The sequence below is a fragment of the Rana temporaria genome, chromosome 1, assembly GCF_905171775.1.
Source record: "Rana temporaria chromosome 1, aRanTem1.1, whole genome shotgun sequence".
NCBI lineage: Eukaryota > Metazoa > Chordata > Amphibia > Anura > Ranidae > Rana > Rana temporaria.
This window is the reverse complement of record NC_053489.1, coordinates 239701997-239723039: the sequence shown is the minus strand read 5'-3', so window position 1 is coordinate 239723039 and position 21043 is coordinate 239701997. Positions and strand designations below refer to the sequence as shown.

Sequence of the window (21043 nt, the reverse complement as noted above, 5' to 3'; positions counted from 1 at the left end):
ATTAATATTTTTTTTTTTTTACTAGTAATGGCGGCGATCTGCGGTTTTTATCGGTACTGTGACATTATGGAGGACACATCGAACACTTTTGACACATTTTTGTGACCGTTGCAATTTTTGCAGCGATCAGTGCTATAAAAATGCAGTGATTACTGTGAAAATGTCACTGGCAGGAAAGGGGTTAACACTAGGGGGCGATCAAGGAGTTAATTATGTTACCTAAAGTGTGTTCTAACTGAAGGGGGGATGGGACTGACTAGGGGGAAATCACAGATCGCTGTTCATGCTTTGTATGAACATACGATCAGTCATTTCTCCCCCTGAAAGAACCGGGAGCTGTGTGTTTACACACACAGCTCCCGGTTCTCGCTCTGTCATGAGCGATCGTGGGTGCCTGTCGGTGATCGCGCCCGCCGGGCACTCGCAACGGGGTGAGCAGGGGGGCGCGCGCCACTCGTGGCCACAGAGTAACATCGCGTTATATTACGTGTTTTTGCGCAGCTGAGCCAACCTGCCGCAGTAAAACTGCAGGGGGCGGCAAGCGGTTAAAGTCATCACAGAGGACAAGGGGGCACTCTTTACATTTGGAGGAAAAGAGATTTAACCTGGGTTCACACTTGTGCAAATTGGAGTGGCTCTGGTGCAAATTGCCCAGGAGTCCTGTGCACCTTTTGGTCTGTTTCAGGTCCGAATTCAGACCAAAATTTGGTCTGAAATCGGACCTGAAACTGTAAATGGAGATGCACCGGACTCCTGCCGTGAGCCGCTGCTTGTTCCAGTGTGAACCTAGCCACAGGGGCAGATTCACGTACAGCCGTGCAAAATTGCGGGCGTAACGTATCTGATTTACGTTACGCCACCGCAACTTACTCGGGCAAGTGCTGTATTCTCAAAGCACTTGCTCCGTAAGTTGCGGCAGCGTAGCGTAAATCACCCGGCCGAATTCAAATTCGGCGGGTAGGGGGCGTGTATCATTTAAATGAAGCGCGTCCCCGCGCCGAACGAACTGCGCATCCGCAGTCCGTAAAATATCCCAGTGTGCATTGCTCCAAATGATGTCGCAAGGACGTCATTGGTTTCGACGTGAACGTAAATGACGTCCAGCCCCATTCACGGACGACTTACGCAAACGACGTAACTTTTTAAAATTTCGACGCGGGAACGACAGCCATACTTAACATTGGCTGTGCCTCATATAGCAGGGGCAACTTTACGCCGGGAAAAGCCTAACGTAAACGTTGTAACTTTACTGCGTCGGCCGGGCGTACGTTCGGGAATTCGCGTATCTAGCTAATTTGCATACTCGACGCGGAATTCGACGGAAGCGCCACCTATCGGTCACCTATTGCAGTTAAGATTCGACGGCCTAAGAGACTTACGCCTGTCGGATCTAATGGATATCTATGCGTAACTGATTCTAAGAATCAGGCGCATAGATACGACGGCGCTACGCAGAGATACGACGGCGTATCTAGAGATACGCCGTTGTTTCTCGGTTGAGAATCTGGGCCTTAATCTCCAAATAAGAAAAGGTTTCTTCACAGTATTGCCGTGTACACACGATCGGAAATTCCGACAAGAAAACCGTGGATTTTTTCCCTGACTGAATTATGGCTCAAACTTGTGTTGCATACCCACGGTCACACAACATTTCGACCGTCAAGAATGCGGTGACGTACAACACTACAACGGGCCAAGAAAAATGAAGTTCAATGATTCTGAGCATGCATCCAATGGATTCCGAGCATGCGTTTTTTTTTGCACGTCGGAATTGCTTACAGACGTCGGAAAATTGGAGAACCAGCTCTCAAATTTTTGCTTTTGGAAATTTCGACAGAAAAAGTCCGATGGGGCCTATACATGGTCGTAATTTCTGACCAAAACGCTCACATCAAACTTTTCTTGTCGGAAATTCCGACCGTATGTACGTGGCATTAGAGCTGCGAAAATGTGAAATAGACTCCCTTAAAGCGGATGTGCCATGGGAACAAAATATTAAAAGTCAGCAGCTACAAATACTGCAGCTGCTGACTTTTAATAATAGGACACTTACCTGTCCTGGAGTCCAGCGCCGATCGCAGCAGAGCACGAGCGATCGCTCGTCACTCTGCTGCTCCCCCCGCCATCCACGCTGAGGGAACCAGGAAGTGAAGCGCTGCGGCTTCACTGCCCGGTTCCCTACGGCGCATGCGCGAGTCGCGCTGCGCCCGCCGATTGGCTCACATGCTGTGTGCTGGGAGCCGAGTGTTCCCAGCACACAACGGGCGACAGACGGGATGTGACGGAATGCCCGTCTTTCGCCCGTATCGTGTGGCCGGAAGTGGGTGCAAATACCTGTCTTTAGACAGGTGTCTGCACCCCCCTCCCCCCTGAAAGGTGTCAAAAGTGACACCGGAGGGGGGGAGGGTTCCGATCAGCGGGACTCCACTTTAGGGTGGAGGACCGCTTTAAGAGCTGGTTCTGTCAAGCTCAATAGATTTTTTTTTTTTTTTTTTTTTAAAGCAAAGGGCCTGTATTCTTACCTAAATGGAGAGAATGAATTTTTTTTACAACAGAGCGCGCCACAGAGGGCACAATCACAATTTAGGCTCAGTGCAGAGGAGGAGCTGCCAGATATTAATAGCAGCCAGAAAGATATAAATTACTGGGGAATTATTTAGCATTTTTTTTTTTTTTACAAAGATCGGAATTAAACATGAATCAATAGACTTGCAGTAAGGTTTTTATTCTCAAAAAGAGGGAATTGCAGAAAATAAATGGTACTCCATTTTATAAGGACTGATGCATTTACAGTATCTTTTTTAGATATGCTTCTTTTTCATCCATCTTCATGGCAATTCTGAGCCAGGAAACATGCTCATGTAAAAATGGAAAATTGTATCAAATACTTACCGTAATTTTCCTTTCCTGATGCCTAGACATGGCAGCATACATATGATATAGCTCTGCCCCTATATCCACCCACAGGACTTGTTTAAAGTGGAGTTCCACCCATAAATATAACATTACATCAGTAGTTTTAAAAAAATGTCATTAGTCCTTTACGAAAAAATTTTTTTTTTTTAGATGCCTTCAAAGTGTTGTTGCTAGGCAGAATAGTTAATCTTCCCACTTCCTTCACCTAGGTGCTTAATGCTTCCTAACCTACACCGCACAGACTCCTGGGAATGTAGTGAATGTAACTTTCCAGGAGTCTGTGCACTCCCCAGTCTCAAAGAATCATGTGACTTAGACAGCACAGGTGCTGAAACCTGATCTGACACTGCTTGTGCAGCACTGAGCATGTGTGAGATGTGCAAGGCTGAAATCCAAGAAGTCATACAGTCTGGCTTCATGATGCCCACACTTAAGATGGCCCCAGTCAATTTCTATTTTATAAAGTGTCTAAATGCTGTAACAACCTAACAAAACGGACCTTAGTTTACAGACTAACTTTACTAGAATACATTAAGCTTGTGTATTACAGGGGTATTTATATTTAAAAAGTGAAATTGTGGCCGGAACTCCGCTTTAACTCTCTATAAAAGTCTGACTGAGAGCAACCTCCCCCATTCTCCGTATAAAGCAAAAAGATCAGAGGGAGGGTTCGTATGCTGCCATGTCTTGGCATCAGGAAAGGAAAATTACGGTAAGTATTTGATAACATTTTCCTGACGCCAGACATGGCAGCATACATATTATAAATGATGAACTTTTGAGAGGGAGGTTTTAATGCTGGAAAAGTAATACTGTACTGTAGTAAGAGCTGCTGGATCCACCCTGTAGTGTTTTAAGTACATATGTGATGATCAGCTAGCCTCTTTGCAGACTGTCTCCAGAGACAACCCTGCCTGTGCCGTCCAAGAAGATGACATCACCTTGGTGTTGAGTGATGAGCTCTAACCACCTCTGAAGGATCCTTCCCGGATCTACATGCCCGGCGAATATTTTTACTATTCAGGCCGAGATGGTTTTGGCCGAAGCCCCTTGGTCTTTAAATCTTCATAATTCTGAAATATGGATGCCACTCTTTGGAACAAAATGATCCAATGGTCTCGGCACAACCATGTCTGGGAAGAACATGGAATAAGGTTCTGCTGCCCCAAGTTTTTGGAGTCGACACACTTTCCCCTGAAATCATGGCTAATAGAAAAGCCGATTTTAAGGAGATCTCCCATAAAGAACAGTCTTCTGTCAGAGTACGATGAGGGTTTTGCTAGAATATTGAGGACTACTGCCAGGTCCCATTGAGGGAACCTATTTCTCTTGGGAGGGCGTAGTCCAAGTACCTCTCTCATGAAGTGATCCATCAGCAGGTTTGCTGCCCGTTTCTTTTGGGTAAAAGCCAAGATGGCAAAAATTTGCACCTTAAAGGGGTTGTAAAGGTAAAAGTTTTTTTACCTTAATGCATCCTATGCATTAAAGTAAAAAAACATCTGACAGCACCAGCCCCCCCCCCCCTAGCCCCCGTTTTACTTACCTCATCGTTCGAAAGCCCCGGGCGCGTGCTTGTCATCCTGTTCGGTTCCCAGCCTGGCCGTTGATTGGCTAGGCTGGGCAGATTGATAGCAGTGCAGCCATTGGCTGGCGCTGCTGTCAATCACAGCGGATGACGCGCCGCGCCGGGGGGCGGGGCCGAGTGATACAGTCGGCGGCTATGGCCGCGGCTGTATCACGGGAGCGCGCTCGCATAAGCTTTCCACCATGCGATCTCGCTCGCATGAAGGTAGAAAGCTTTTGCGAGGAGGAGCCGAGACAGCCGCCGAGGGACCCCAGAAGACAGGATTCGGGGCCACTCTGTGCAAAACGAGCTGCACAGTGGAGGTAAGTATAACATGTTTGTTATTTTAAAAAAAAGTATTTCTGCCTTTAGTGTTCCTTTAAGCAAACTGAGCCCCAAATCCAATTCATATTGTAGAAAAGACAGGATTTGAGATAAATTTGGGTCACTAGGGTCAAACTGACATCCAGCTGCAAAGCATGTGAACTTAATCCATATTCTGGAGTAGATGGCATTGATTGACTCTTTCATAGAACTCTGTAAAGTTCTAATCCCCTCTAGAAAACATCCTAACTATTGTAACGTCTGCCTTACAATGTCCAGGCCACTAAGGTTAGTCGTGATGGTTGCAGATGTAGTGTATCTCCCTCAGACAAGAGGAGATGAGTCACCAGCAAAATGATCGGTGTGCATATTGCCAGAGAGAACCATGGTCTGTGAGGCCAGTAAGGAAAACCTGTGATGACTGTCAAAAATCTCCTCAGGAATTTTTCGGGATTAAAGAAATTGGAGGGAAGGTATAGGTCAGTTGCCCAACCCAAAGATTGGTAAAGGCATCTGTCCCCTCCACTAATGGATGAGGGTAGCGTGAGAGGAACCTGTTCCCCTTGTAGTAGGCTGATGAGGCAAATCAGATACAGTTGCGGGAACCCCCTACTCATGGATGATCCTTTGGAACACTTCGGGGTGAATGGACCATTCGTTGGGATCCTTGAATTGCCCGGATAGACAATCCGCTTCCAAATTCTGATATCCTGGAAGATATATGGCCCTCAAATCTGGGAGATATTGCTGGGCCAAAGTCATGATTGGCTGTGTGTGTGTCACCTTGTCACTGTATATAGGACACTGCTTCCGTGTGGTCCAGGCGGAGTAGGACTGGCAGACTCTGTATGTGTGGCAATAAAGTGTTCAATGTCATGAATGCTGGTAGGAGTTCCAGAATATTGGAAACTAGGCCCTGAGTGGGAAATTCCCACCTGCCCTGGATCTCGAGATGACTAAGCCATTTAGCAGCTTTTTTTTTTTATCACCAGAAACTCTGGTGCCTCCGGCTGGAGATCCTGATTGGCTGGGCTAGATGAACTCTTCCATTGCATCAGGAAGCCTTGTTGGAAAACAGAGTTTCCAGTGAGCCCAGAGGATCATCAGAATACATGAAGCCATTGTCCCGAGAGGACTCATGCACTTGGATGCTGACATCACTGGTGCAGCCAACGCCTGTTGGAACGTCAAAGAAACTGAAGCCGCCTGAGTATTGATTTGGGCCCCAAGGTAGAGCATATTCTGCATAGGCTCCAGCTGGTTTTGGTAATGCCTGCCCCTCAACTCGAAACTGCTGGTATGACTGAAGGATCTGGACATGCTGATAGGTATATTGCAAGTCCACTGAAATCCTCCAACAACCTGGTTGAATGACCTGGGTTTATGGTATGGAGAGACTCCATCTTAAGTCTATCTGTATAAATTGATTTAGCCTCTTGAGGTAGTTCTGGAGGCTGCCGTTTGAACAACCAATAATGGCTTTGCCATTGGTAATGATTAAGCACAAAATGAATGTGTGAAATGCGTCTATGTGACCTTGTGTTGGGTGTCTTTGGTGTTATCACTTTGAACAATAAAAGGCAATCGGAATTCCTGGATGTGCAGCCATTTCTTTTCTTGCATGGCCTTGCGCCACTGTGGACTGAAACCACCATTTCTCGGCAGTGGTCTTGCCAGAACTGGGTCACTTTGAGCCACCTGGCTCCAATTGCCTCCTGGACAGGCCTGGCATTAAAAGGGCTTCTGGGTATCTTGGGGAGCCACAAGGGTCTTAGCTCTCTGCGATCTTACGAAGGTTGACTGTGTACCCCTCCAATGCCTTTTGAAGTCCTTGGATGGGCGAAAGCCTCCGAAATTCCAGTACCTGTTTGGCGCTCCTCTGGATGGTTGCCCCCCTGGCTCTTCGATCTTGGGGCAGAAGACCTGATTTTCCTCCTATAACCCTGAAGATGATAGTTTCCAGTTTTTTGGCAAAACAGCGCCTTCCCATCAAAACGCAGTTTACAGCAATTCTGCTTTGAGGATGGGCTAGCCGTCCAGGATTTTAGCCACAGTGCTCTTTTGGCTGTGACTGAGCCGAGCATGGCTCTGGATAACCATCGAATGATGTCTATAGCTGCCTCACCTGTAAAGCCCGCTGAGAGTTTTATCTCATCAAGAGCCTTGATGACTTTTCTCTTTGGCAGCTGGTTTTAATCGCATACTCCAAGTTCTGCGCCCACACTTGCTATGGATGTTAAAGCAATGCGTCAATCAAGGATATCGTAAAAGGAAGAAAAATCTTCCATCGGAAGTGTCACACCCTCCTTCGTTATTGGATACAACCTATTGGTTGAGGAGGATTTTCTCTCTGCTTTTTCCCACTCCACCTGAAACAGGCCTCTTAGTTCTGTCATAAGAGGAAAGGTAGCTACGTGTTTCTTTAGGTTCCTCCTATGGAACTAAGGCTTGTTCACACTTGCAGCAGGATCTGCTATTGCACTGAAAAGCAATCTGTGCTTAGGTCACCTTTCAGAGGCATTTGATATTGTCACTGTTTCTGCTATGCGATTTTTAAAGCGCGATTTGTACACAATGTTGCAACTCGCATGGGGGCAGCCCATTCACTTGGTTGCTCAACGTGTGCAAAAAGAAGCCCCTGCTCCTATTTAAGGGCGACCAGCATTGCACAATGTTTTAAAAGGCGAGTTTTCCCACGTGACTATCACAGCAGAATCGCATGGCATTTGGGGTGCCCTGAAAGGATAACGGCACCTAATGCATATTGTACAGCGATTGTCACACAATTTAAAATCAGATTGTATGGTGTGTGATAACAGGTTTTTTCCTTCTTTGGAGAAGGTTCCGGATCCTCCCATTGCAGTGCAGCTTTACTGCCATAATGAATTGGTGATATTGGCATAAAAACAAAGCCTCGACCTTCAGGATCCTCTATTGAGGAGGAGGCAATATCATCTCCCTCTGCCTGAAAGGTTGGCTGTAATACTGGATCTGGGGAACCAACCTGCCTAATCTGCTGGGCTGGAGTCACCCCTGAAGTGCCTGGAACCCCTCCAGTTAGAGAGGGCTGAATGGCTTGAGAGAGAGATGGTAATAAATGTAAACAAAATAAATCTGGGCAAACCCCCCCAACCCCTAGTAATACATTGCTCCTTACTCCTACCCCCATCTATCCCCATTACTAGGATAGCAAGACTTACCTGTCATTGACTGTTCATCAGAATGAGATGCTGCCTCTCTGGATGCTTGAATAGCAAAGGCATCCATTACCTAACCATTTGTTCCCTGCAATTAGATCACCTGAGAGAGAGAGACTCAGCCCTCTCTCACCTCTGTTCTAATCAAAAAAAGGGCTAATACAATTAGGAGGGCCAACGCCCATCCACACAAAAGGACACTTTTAAGCTGGCTACATACCATACAATCCTCTGTAGAATTTTTCCCCTAGATTTACCATAACCACACAATATGAGGCCAAACCTTAAGAGCCTCAACTTGTATGCATGATAGCTCTGTTGTTCTGAGAGGACGTCGTCCTCGTCTTGCAGAGCCATGTTACTGGGAACCCGACCACGATGGCCGCCAGGCACCCACAATTGCCCAGTAACTGAGCAGGACCGTGGATCTCTGTGTGTAAACACAGAGATCCACGTCCTGTCAGGGAGAGGAGACCGATGCTGTGTCCCTTGTACATAGGGACACAGATCGGTCACCTCCCCCAGTCAGTCCCCTTCCCCCACAGTTAGAATCACTAGTAGGGAACACATTTAACCCCTTCCTCGCCCCCTAGTGTTAACCCCTTCCCTGCCAGTCACATTTATACAGTAATCAGTGCATATTTATAGCACTGATCGCTGTATAAATGTGAATGGTCCCAAAAATGTGTCAAAAGTGTCCGATGTGTCCACCATAATGTCGCAGTCCCAATAAAAATCACAGATCGCCGCCATTACTAGTAAAAAAAAAATCATAATTATGTCCCCTATTTTGTAGGCGCTATAACTTTTGCGCAAACCAGTCACTATACGCTTATTGCGATTTTTTTTTTTTTTTTTTTTATACCAAAAATATGTAGAAGAATACGTATAGGCCTAAAATATTTGTGTGTTTTTTTCAAAATTGTCGCTCTTTTTTTTTGTTTATAGCACAAAAAATAAAAACCGCAGAGGTGATCAAATACCACCAAAAGAAATCTCTATTTGTGGGGAAAAAAAGATGTCAATTTTGTTTGGGAGCCACGTCGCACGACCGCGCAATTGTCAGTTAAAGCGACGCAGTGCCGGAAGCTGAAATTTCGCCTGGGCAGGAAAGGGGGTATATGTGCCCAGTAAGCAAGTGGTTAAAGTGTGTTGTGGTAAAGCAGCCCATTCATTTAATCGTGCTGGCAATGCACGAAAATGGCCAAAAAATCAGACATGCACCATTTCTTCCATTGCAGTGCACCACAACACATGGTAGTGAGTTACCAAGTGTTGCATCACACCACAATGCACGTGTGTTGGGGTAATAGTTATTGTAAATAAGAAAAAGCACTCCAACATACCTAACATACCTGTGTTTAGCAACGCTTGCGTTAGTATGTGCATTTCAGCAATGCATCGCACTGCAAAGGTATGAATCGGTCCTAAACATTATACTTTGTTTATATGTCTGCTAGGTCAGAATGCTTTGCATGTTGATGTGACAGGTGACAATCCATTAACACTTTACTGTTGAGGTAAGACATGGGTTACCACTACACACATTATGTGCATCAATGTTTTGTTCCTTCCTGCTGAAACACATATATATAAAAAAAAAATTCTGCTTAAACATGCCTAAAAAGTTACATCCTTACAGTAAAACCACAGTCCGCAAGGGATTACTCCGCTACCTGGAGCCATCAGAAACCAGAATACGGGCATTAGATAGAATCTTCAGTTGCTTGAAATCTATTCCTGTAGCTCGGTTTATACCCTCTCGGCAGGAAGGATCTGGGCTGCACATTACTAATTTTGAAGCACAAGATAGGTATGTGAAAGCAACATATACAGTAAATCTGTTTAATGAATTTACCGAGTTTCACGTTAAGGCCTGTATCTTTAAAAAAAAACAATATCATTTTCAATAAATATTTGTTTTCTTTATTAGACTTCCATTCACCTATACAGATGTACAGGAGCCCAACATGTTTGCTGATATGTCATTGGATAGGGCGGCTGCACAGACTGCACCCCTTGGCCATTTCCAAGACACTCCTGTTTGGTTTGGACGTGAGGAGACATTGGAAGAGGCAATGTTGAAAGCTGGCATTCTGGCATCTTTAAGGGAATATGAGCATCAGGAAACACGGAGACACGAGCTAACCTTAAACAAATCCAGTGTGTCGGCACTTAGGCAAGTTGCCTTTATTATAATTAAAAAAAAAAATATATATATATATATATATATATATAACATGCCTTTATATGGTCCCATATGGAGCTATCTCATACCAGCCTTCCTTTTTTTTTTTTGCAAACTTGTGTTTACTGAATTATTTATTATATAGACTTGTCATATAACTCAATACAAATATTCTCTTTTAACAGTCCATTAATGTATTTCATTAGCATGCATACTGGGAAAGAGCTTAGCAGTTATTTCAGGATCTGCAATCAGACTATATCTATATATATACAACTTCTGGGGCTGTGTGTTTTTGTAGCTGTTTGTACCAAAGTATGTGAATAAAAGGCTATAGGTGGCCATACACTAGTAGGATTTCATTTGACATTTTTCATTTAAAGTATGTTCTTTGCCTTTTCTAATTGTTAGTGGGGTGAAATCAACATTCGATTTGAACCACAGTAATGAGAAAATTTGAAGCAGCAGGATGAAAAAAAATTCTTCTTTTACTTTCAATTGACATTTGTAATGTCATTAAAGGTACTCATCGGAATTTTTATACAAAGGTTTACACAAACATTCGTTTGAAAATCTATTCACGTAAGACCGGCTTTAGCCTATGAGTTGTTGCTTTTCATAGCTATAGACGCTATACACTTTTTTTACTGCACAAGTTTGGGGAGCACTCAGTGGGCATTTGTAACATCCGCTGAGTTCTCTGTTCTGACAGTTATGTGTTAGGGACCCAAAGCAGTGAATGAAGAAAAAAAAAATAGTTTATTTACTAAATCCCTTGATAGGTCTGTGGTGGAGATGTCGGCAGTGCGCTTCCACTGCCCTGTTCCACAGGCTACATATAAACTGTTGGATGATTTGGAAGTTCGTGTTTAGGGACCTGCTGGAAGATGGAGATGCTCGGGGAGAGTTGGGTTGTGCCATATGTCTGACTGGGGTTTATTTAATAAAACTGCAGAGTGCAAAATCTGGTGCAGCTGTGCATAGAAACCAATCGGTTTCCTGTTTTTTTTTTGCCAAAGCTTAAGTTAGAAGCCGATTGGCTACCAGGCACAGCTGCACCAGATTTTGCACTCCCCAGTTTTATTAACCACTTCAATACAGGGCTTTTATACACACCTCATTACCGGGCCTATTCTGGCACTTCTCTCCTACATGTAAAAATCATTATTCTTTTGCTAGAAAATTACGCAGAACCCCCAAATATTATATATGTTTTTTTAGCAGACACCCTAGGGAATAAAACGATGGTCATTGCAACATTTTATCTTGCACGGTATTCGCGCAATAATTTTTCAAACGCCCTTTTTTTGGAAAAAAATTGTTTAATGAATTAAAAAAATAACAAAACAGTAAAGTTAGCCCAATTTTTTGGTATAATGTGAAAGATTATGTTACACCGAGTAAATAGATACCTAACATGTCACGCTTTAAAATTGCGCATACTCATGGAATGGCGCCAAACTTCGGTACTTAAAAATCTCCATAGGCAACGCTTTAATTTTTTTTTACAGGTTACCAGTTTAGATTTACAGAGGAGATCTAGTTCTAGATTTGTTGCCGGCACTCTAACGCACGCGGCGATACCTCACATATGTGGTTTAAACGGCGTTCACATATGTCGGCGGGACTTACGTTTGCGTTCGCTACTGCGCGCGAGCTACCGGGGACAGGGGCGTTTTAATTTTTTTTTTTATTCTTTTATTCATTTTTTTACTTATTTTCTTTTTTACACTTCTTTTCAAATTTTTTTTTTTTACTTTTATTCCTATTACAAGGAATGTAAACATCCCTTGTAATAGGAATGTGTGTGACAGGTCCTCTTTATGGAGAGATGCAGGGTCAATAAGACCCTGCATCTCTCCCCCAGGCTGGAAACCATGAGATCGGTGAAAAAAAATTCACCGATCTCATGAATACTGTTGCTTACTAGCCGCAATCGCGGCTTTGTTTACTTACGGGGACCCGGGCATGACGTCATCACATCGCGCCCGGGTCCTCCGACGGTCATAGAGATGACTGGTGACCATCTGGTCACCAGTCATCTCTATGCTTCCTGCGAGCGCCGGACGATTCTTTCTCCGGGCCCCCGAAGGCACGGGAGAGCCCGGAGAAGCACCGGATGGCGGCGGGAGGGGGGGGATGTCCCCTCCCGCCGCCTGTAAGAACGATCTAGCGGCGGAACCGCCGCTATGATCGTTCTTATGCTGCGCAGAATCGCCGGCAGAACAAAAGAATATCTGGATGATGCCTCTGGCTGCAGGCATCATTCAGATATTCACCCGCAAAGCCCAGGACGTCATTTGACGTCCACCCAGGATGGGAGATCCCATCTGTGGACGTCAAATGACAATGGGCGGGTATTGAAGTGGTTAAATAAACCCCAGTCAGCCATATGGCACAACCCAACTCTCCTCGAGCATCTCCATCTTGCAGCTTGAACTTCCAAATCATCCATCAGTTTATGTGTAGCCTGTGGAACAGGGCAGTGGAAGCACACTGCTGACATCTCCACCACAGACCTATCAAGGGAAAACAAAAGATTGGTTTTGGTTTTCGAAAAGTGCCTATAGATGCCTCCTCTAATCTGTCCGGAAATAGATCCTTGTCCAATGACTTTTATTTTGCCTTCCTGCTCACATGGTGCCAATGGTGGCTGCAGCAAGCCTCACCTGCTCCGCTCCATAGGCTACATAAGCAGTCACATGTTTAGGGACCCAATAGAAGATGGAGATGCCTGAGAACAGTTGAATCATACTTAGTCTTGGGCTGGGCTAAGGTGATTTCCTCAGCTGAACCTTTGTTGCTTGTGTCAGACTGTCTTTAAGGCACTCCAGAGACACTGTGGTTGATTTACTGAAGGCAAATAGACATTACTTTGTAAGGGAAAGAGCTTAGTGAATAAGGGGAAGATTTTCGGACTTCCATCATGCAATCTTGTGCAAGCAAAAATACAATATTTATTTTCTTTTTCTTGCAAGCAATTGTATATTCTTGTATATTCACAAAGCTAAAAAAATTAAATAATTCTCTTGCAAAGTAAAAATGTATTTGCAAAGTGAGCAGCCTATTGAATTTTCTCCTAGTCTAGTCTTGTTTCCCATAGTCTTGCCATTTTTGGACATATCAGGACTATTGTCTTGTACTTATTGTGATCTTAAAATTGCTTGCAAGCTCTCCTTATGCATGAGGTTAAGGCTACTTTCACACTGAGGCGCTTTGCAGGCACTATAGCGCTAAAAATAGCGCCTGCAAAATGCTCTGAAAGAGCCCCTCTCACTCCAGTGTGAAAGCCTGAGGGCTTTCACACTGGAACGGTGCATCGGCAGGACGCTCAAAAAAGTCCTGTTAGCCGCATCTTTGGGGTGCTGTAGGAGCAGTGTATACACCGCTCCTAAAGCGCCCCTGCCCATTGAAAGCGCACTGCTAGCGGCAGAATAGCGCAGCAAAAACGACAGTAAATCGCTAAGAATAGCATCGCTTTACCGCCGACGGCGCACCATCCCAGTGTGAAGTGTGAAAGTAGCCTCAAAATGGATCAAAAGGAATGCAACAAGGTGTTTTTTCACAGACAGGGTATATGTTTAGAAGCAGCTGTTTTCAATAATTTTGTTATAACGTCTTACTGTTTTGTGCTGATTTTCCTAGGCTTCAGCAACTAGAACGCATGGGATTTTCCACAGGACCTGCAGTTGTTGCATTAGCAGCTACAGGGAAGGTAGAGGGTGCAGTATCCCTTCTTGTAGAAGGACAGGTTGGTGAAGACATTGCAGTGACCACTGAAAGACAGACAAGCAGTGGACTGCAAAACTCATCACGCCAATTAAATCTATGATATATGAACTTGGTATTTTTGACAAGTCTCTAAAAGACATTTTTAAAATGCTGTGACTGGTTTATACAAAGCAGTCAGAAGTCCTTTATAATCATCTTCACGGAATTATAGTCATCGATCATTTTTGTGAAAAAAATAAAATTGCAACAAAGGATTCAAAGGACATACAAAGACAATAATACTTATTTCTTGCATAGAATCACAGTTATCTTGTTATGTGAGTTTGTCCTCACTGGAGCTCAATAAAAATGTTTTATTTGTAAAAAGTGTTTTTACCCATCATGGATATCAAATAATGATACAATAGGTGTACAAAACAAATAATGAAAAGATGCACCTATATTATAAACAATAACAAACCAGTTCTGAGCCTTTTCTCATGTATTTTGTGCAGTATTAATTATAACAATGTAGTACCTCGGGTTATGTATACACGCATGCAACAGCACACTTCTAGATTTATAATCATCACATCATCATTACCTATAATATCTATGGTGATTGCCTCCTACTATGCAAAAAATTATTTATGCAAATGCACCAAGCACATCAGAGACCTCTTTCATGCCTTGCGACTACACTCATGCACAGTAAGGAGGCAGTCACCATGGAGAAGAACCATGTTCAAAGCTGATCAGTGTGCTGCAACAAGAATTTATATAAACCATAAGCTACTTTGAAGGCCACTTCCAGTAACTGATTTAGTAACCAGAGAATGGCACAACTAATTGAACGCTAGATCATGATCTGCAGTAAATGGGCGCGTCACTTTTTGTTCAGTATGCAAATGCCTTATTTTGATCTTTTCATCAGGTATTAATAATTTTGCTGAAATAGATATTAAACAATACATAGAAAAGATAACATTGTTTGGATGTGAACAATAATACAATATTTCCTTCCTATTTACAACAAAGGCGGCAGTTGCACCATTGCAGGTTCTCGGTCCAGCATTATCATCTTCAGTAAATACAAATGCAACAAGCCTTCTTTTTACACAGCTGCGCCAGCAACTTGATGTGCTGATGATATGTTGCTGAATTTCCTGGCACCATAAATATTATAAGGAATGTACTATACGTTAAAGGTATGAATGAATATACTTTATATACATGTCCTGCTGTGCACAGAATAACGTACAACAACCACCTATGTGGTGTGTTTAATATTCATGCAGTAAGATCCTAAGCTTCAGGCCTGAGATGAGCTTTTTGATGAAGACTGCTTGCAAGAAGCCAAAATTCTGTGTGCCTGTCCTTTACACTAAGTAAAGTATGGCTATAAGGCACAAAAAAGATCCATGGTGGGTAAGCCTTATAAAGGTAGCAGCAGAAAATAGCCATCAAAAGCTGTCATCTTCCTCCTCATCATTTTGAGATTGCAAAATTCTGTAAGCTGATGGTCCATTGCGGCGTCCCCGATAAAATCCACTGGAACTTGTTGGTGATGGTTCTGTTCCAGAGCCTCCATCTGTCTCTATATTAAAAGCAAGCACAAGCAGAAATAAACAAAGGCATTTGACAATTAAGTTAGTTATATAAAATCCTCCTGTTCTTTTCATACGATTTTCCTATACTTCACTCTTTCCTTTGCATGTTTCCTGTTTATTCTTTCCTAAAACTATTTTCTCTGCAGATTACTTCCCCTTTCTCTTGTGATAGTCACAGCTTCATTCATACTACAGTTCCCTATCTAACCCAGCAATGGGCTCCTCTAAGGAGTCACATACTACAGCCTTATTTACTATGTTTATTATTTGTACTCTTTCACAGAAATCTAACAATAATGTATACTGAATATATAAACCACCAGTGCTGGGGTTCTGGTACTGCTGGTTTCAATGAATCATCCGGCAACATCAGCATCGATGATGAAAATTCATTTAGACAATTCATCATAAAACTGTTGCTGAAGTAATTTTTTCTCTGTGAGTTATGGAAGTGAAAAGAACAGCCTTATTCTGTTGAGTCCATGTTCATAAAAACTGAGACATAAAGGTTGCCCTTGAAGGCAATGTAGTAAACTCAGACCACTAGATGACCATCATCTACCTAAAAGCCACTGTGTTAATATATATAAACTGTTAAGTATCTTTAAAGTAGAGTTGAAATCAAAGTGTTCACAAATACCAGCTCGCAAGTTTTTTATACAGTTCTGTGCAAAAGTTTTAGGCAGGTGTGAAGTAATGCTTTCAAAAATATATATCTTTTAATTGTTTATTTTTATTAATTTAAAAATAGAGGGCTGGATTCAAGTAGAATTGCGCTTTTTTTACGGAGGCGCAGGGCAACGTTTTTGCGCCCCCGCAAATTTACTGCGCTGCCCTTGATTCACGGAGCAGTAGCTCCGTAAATTGCGTGGGCACGCCGGCAAAATGCCCGGCGTAAGCGCGCGCAATTTAAATGATCCCGTAGGGGGCGGGAATCATTTAAATTAGGCGCGTTCCCGCGCCGATCGTAGAGCACATGCTCCGTCGGGAAACTTTCCCGACGTGCATTGCGGCAAATGACGTCCCAAGGACGTCATTTGCTTCAAAGTGAACGTGAATGGCGTCCAGCGCCATTCACAAATCACTTACGCAAACTACGTAAATTTAAAATTTCGCGACGCGGGAACGACGGGTATACGTAACATTGGCTGCCCCTGCTAATAGCAGGGGCAGCCTTACACAAAAACCGCCGTACGGAAACAACGTAAATTGCGTACGCAGGGCTCGCGCAACGTTGTGAATCGGCATTAGTATGCAATTTGCATACTATACGCTGAGCACAACGGGAACGCCACCTAGCGGCCATCGCAAGAATGCAGCCTAAGATATGCGGGCATAAGAGCCTTATGCCGCGCATATCTTAGGCTGCAGTCGGCGTAACGAGGTTCCTGAATCAGGAGCATTCGTTACGCCGGGGCAAGTAAGCAATTGCGCTGTGTAACTTATGGTTACACAGGCGCAATTGCTTCTTGAATCCAGCCCAGAGAGTATAAGGAAAAAGGGGAAAAAGAAAAGGAAAGAGCTCAATCAAGCATCCGCTTTTAGGCGTCTGGGAAGCATCAATTCTTCCACTTTTTGTCTAATTAGAGTCAGGTATATGTTTAACTGATTTTATCAAGCATGTGCAAATGATCATCAATTTCATATGTCTTACAGAGAAGTAAAACCAAAGCTTTTTTATTCCTACTTCTCTTGTGGATCACAAGAGTGTAGTTTGTACTCCTGTAATCTATTTTCAGCTAAAACACGCTGTTGGCTGAAGTCACTCAGGCTATTGGTGGATCCTGACTTTACAGTCAGACCTCGTACACACGACCGAGTTTCTCGGCAAAAAACAGCAAGAAACTTGCTGGGTATTTTTTTTTGCCGAGGAAACCGGTCGTGTGTACACTTTTCGACGAGGAAACTGTCAAGGATCTCGTCGAGCCAAAAAGAGAGCATGTCTTCTTTTTCCTTGACGGCAATGGAGAAATTTGGCTCGCCGAGATCCTCGACAGCCTTACAAGGAACTCGACCGCGACAATTCTGCAACTGAGCAAATTTCAGTGTTTTTGATTTGATTACATTATTGAATCATTTTTATTATTATTATTTGTTATAGTTATTTATTATATTATGATTTTGTGTTTCAAACTTTATTATACCCCCAATGTCTACTAGACTCTTGTTTGGACAGATTTAAGTGAGTTATTTCTAAGAATTACAGGCCTACAATATAAAACGCCAAATTTCCATGCAAAATAATGGCACCGCTTTCAACATCAAAAATCTGACATAATCATACAGCCAGGGAGGTTAATTTATAAAAATAAACCATTAACACTTCTTTTCTGAAAGCATATTTTAATTACAGCATTTCTTCACACCTGCCTAAAACCTTTGAACAGTAGTAATTATATATATATATATATATATATATATATATATATATATATTTTTTTATTATTTAATAATACATTGGGGGTTATTTACTAAAGGCAAATCCACTGTGCACTACAAGTGCAAAGTGCACTTGAAAGTGCACTTTTAAGTGCAGTCGCTGTAGATCCGAGGGGGACATGCAAGGAGGATAAAAAACAGCATTTTTACTTGCACATGATTGGATGATAAAATCAGCAGAGCTTCCCCTCATTTCAGATCTACCCCTCAGATTTACAGCGACTGCACTTCCAAGTGCAATTTCAAGTGCACTTGTAGTTTGCACTTGTAGTGCAAAGTGGATTTGCCGTTCGTAAATAACCCCCATTGTGTATTTACAGTTTTTAGAGCAAATCCCTGCACCACTTGTATAAATTATATGCATAACATGAACTGTCTATGGATCTTTTCATATAAACAATCATAAAAAATCAAGAACAAACAAAAATAGCACCAGCAATTGGAAGTACAACACAAAGGGCCATATTTTCATAAGTGGATGTGACAAAAATTTAGGTAATAATTCAAACATAGAGAAATCATATACAAATATTATTATGGTAGGGAGGTGCTGATAAAGATGCTTGGACAGATTTAGAAATGCATAGACTGCAAAAGACAAACTACCATAACAAAGAATAAAACTAGTAAACAGATCATATTGGTATACGATCAAAACAAATGATCTGTATTTTCTTCCAAGCTATTATTAGTAATCTGTCCTTGATTTTCCTCCATTCGCTTTCTCCACTTATGAGAGTATTGCCCTAAGTGACTGTTTTTACTACTGAAGCTATAGGTTTGTCTGTAAGAGGTTTTAATTCCAGACTGTGGATACTTATAGCGTGCACTTGTCTTCACACAGACCTCGTGCACACTTGCAACACATGCACCACAAATAAACAGGCAGCATGCACACTCAATCTACTCCATCACATCACAAGGGCTGTAATGTTAGCTACATGGTAAAATAATTAAATACACTACAACTTGATGTTATTGCAATACCAGTAAGTGGCATTCCAACCATGTCAAAAGGACCTACTTATTTATAAAATTCCCAGTTGCCAAGAAGTAATGTATAATCGGTGCTTCCATCAAACATATTTCTGATTTAAGTTGATTAAAAACTGTCCAAATTATGGTTTGAAGAACTGGCCCATACAGTATGTGACTCCTAACCATAGGGTTAGGAGTCACAAGTGGTTCTCTCATCTCCTTTAACATTGCTTTTGAAAAACTCTTTGCAGGATCTTAAAATGATACGCTTATTGTCAATAAGGACTATGTATCCTATACAATTGTATAAGACTAGTTAACATAACAGAGCTTTAACAAAGTTTTCCTGAATGCTATTTTTACATATACAAGTTGGAAGATTGGAATTGTTTTTCTTTCTAGTTTACCAAAGCCCTTCATAACTGTACAAAAATAAAGAATACTGAAAAATAAATATGAATAGCTGGCAGCGCTTTGCATGTTCTCCTGCTCAGAATAGGATTTGCTTTCCCAGTTGGAACAAGCAACATTAACAGCCCATGGATTACAAAGGTGGGTAGGGGATTGTTGCAGGCATACTGACAGGCAGGAGCAGTGCATGGCTTTTGTTACCTGGCCACATAATGTACTCAAGCAGAGTGACCCTTTTAACCAGCAGCTCCAGCTGCTCTTGAAGCTGGAGGAAGGAGGCTAAGCTGACCACCTGCCAGACCGAAAACAGCACAATGGGACAACAGAGAAAGGTGATGGAGATTGGCATATGAGAGTGTCAATAAAAGGACAGAATGCTGTAGCTAAGGATAAGAGAAAATACAAAAGAATAGGACAGGCATGGGAAAAAGGTTTTTATAAGAAACTTGTAGAACCCACACACAAAAAAAGCAGGCGCACACCTAAAATGTTAACTTAAGTTGCAATGTGACAAATCAAGATAAAGCAAGTTTAAAAAAAAAAAGCAATATAATATGATGGCACAGAATGGAAAACACAAACAATGTTTTATAGGTATCACAGAGATGTGGCCTTGTCAAGTAAACTTCCACAAATTACTAGGATCATTGTGTATTATAATGAAAGCTAAGCACTGAAGCAATGTATGAAGCGATGTATACAAACATCCCACAAGAGGGCAGCACAAAGAAAGCATTACATTGCCTTATTTAGTACATGAGGACTTTTCTTAGTGAATAGGTTCAGCTTATAACTATGCTGGAGTGTGATGCATTTAACAACGGTACCACAATAAAGACAACAAATAAAGGGTAACTTTAAAAAGTGTCATATTGATCTACATGGGAAGCCTTTCAGGTTTTACCTTTTATTTGCAAGCGTGTATTATCTGATTAGAGAAGAAAGTCAAACACATTGGAATTGATTAACTAAAGCCTGGTACACGCTAGCAGTTTTTTTTTTCGTTCAACCCAGCGGGCTGAATGAAAGAAATCGGAAGAGCTCGGGAGGACCCACTTTACTAACTATCCAATGTTAGTACATCGATCTTCCCCGCTGAGCTATTGTGTTCTGACAGAGGGATTTCCCCCCTCCAATACACACTGGTCAGCCATTAGAGAGCGTTGATCGGATGCCGATCAGCAGACCTTTTCCTGTCATGCCCCTCCGACAGAAGCCGGACATTCAGCTTCTGTTGGATCGGCTGCTGTACACACGGGCCGAATGTCGGATGGTTTTATTTGAGCCGATACCGGCCCGTGTGTACGGGGCTTAAAGGAGAAGAGCGTGTTTACTTTGATCAGTGAATTTTCCCTTTGCAAAATGAATTTTCACTTACACTAAATGAATGAGGTGCAATTAAGTAAACAAATTCACTTTGCAAAGAATACCAAGCTCTCATACCTGTACATCCCTGATGGACCAGAGCACATATTTTAATTTCCTTTACCTCTATGTTTATTCGTCAATAGCTGTCATTACTTAAGATAACATGGTAATACATGTATTGTTTTTTTAAGGACAAACAAGGCTTACTTTTGGCATTATTGTCTTGAAAAAAAAAATTTTCTACAATTCATGGACAAAATCAAAACAAAAAAAAGCCCCTTTTTCCTACTTTAATCAGTGTTTAGTTAAAGCGGAGGTTCCGCGACCCATCAATTTT

At 42.4% G+C, this 21043-nt stretch overlaps 2 protein-coding genes across 7 annotated transcripts in view; one reads left to right on the top strand and one right to left on the bottom strand.

The window, feature by feature from the left end:
* Positions 1-14287, top strand: part of RHBDD3 (rhomboid domain containing 3) — a 35028-nt gene extending 20741 nt beyond the window's left edge. For both annotated transcript variants that reach the window (XM_040351944.1, XM_040351945.1), the window contains exons 4-6: positions 9655-9814; positions 9935-10180; positions 13835-14287. In XM_040351944.1, coding sequence (XP_040207878.1) covers positions 9655-9814; positions 9935-10180; positions 13835-14021 — 593 coding nt within the window. In that variant the 3' untranslated portion in view covers positions 14022-14287. The remainder of the gene's footprint in view (positions 1-9654; positions 9815-9934; positions 10181-13834) is intronic.
* The window catches only part of EMID1 (EMI domain containing 1), a 197081-nt gene continuing 190294 nt past the window's right edge, over positions 14257-21043 (bottom strand). For 2 of the 5 annotated variants that reach the window (XM_040351942.1, XM_040351938.1), the window contains 2 exons: positions 19540-19630; positions 14257-15497 (listed from right to left, as the gene is read on the bottom strand). In XM_040351942.1, the coding sequence (XP_040207876.1) occupies positions 15364-15497; positions 19540-19630 (225 nt within the window). In that variant the 3' untranslated portion in view covers positions 14257-15363. The remainder of the gene's footprint in view (positions 15498-19539; positions 19631-21043) is intronic. The other 3 variants (XM_040351940.1, XM_040351939.1, XM_040351941.1) reach the window with 2 other exon arrangements.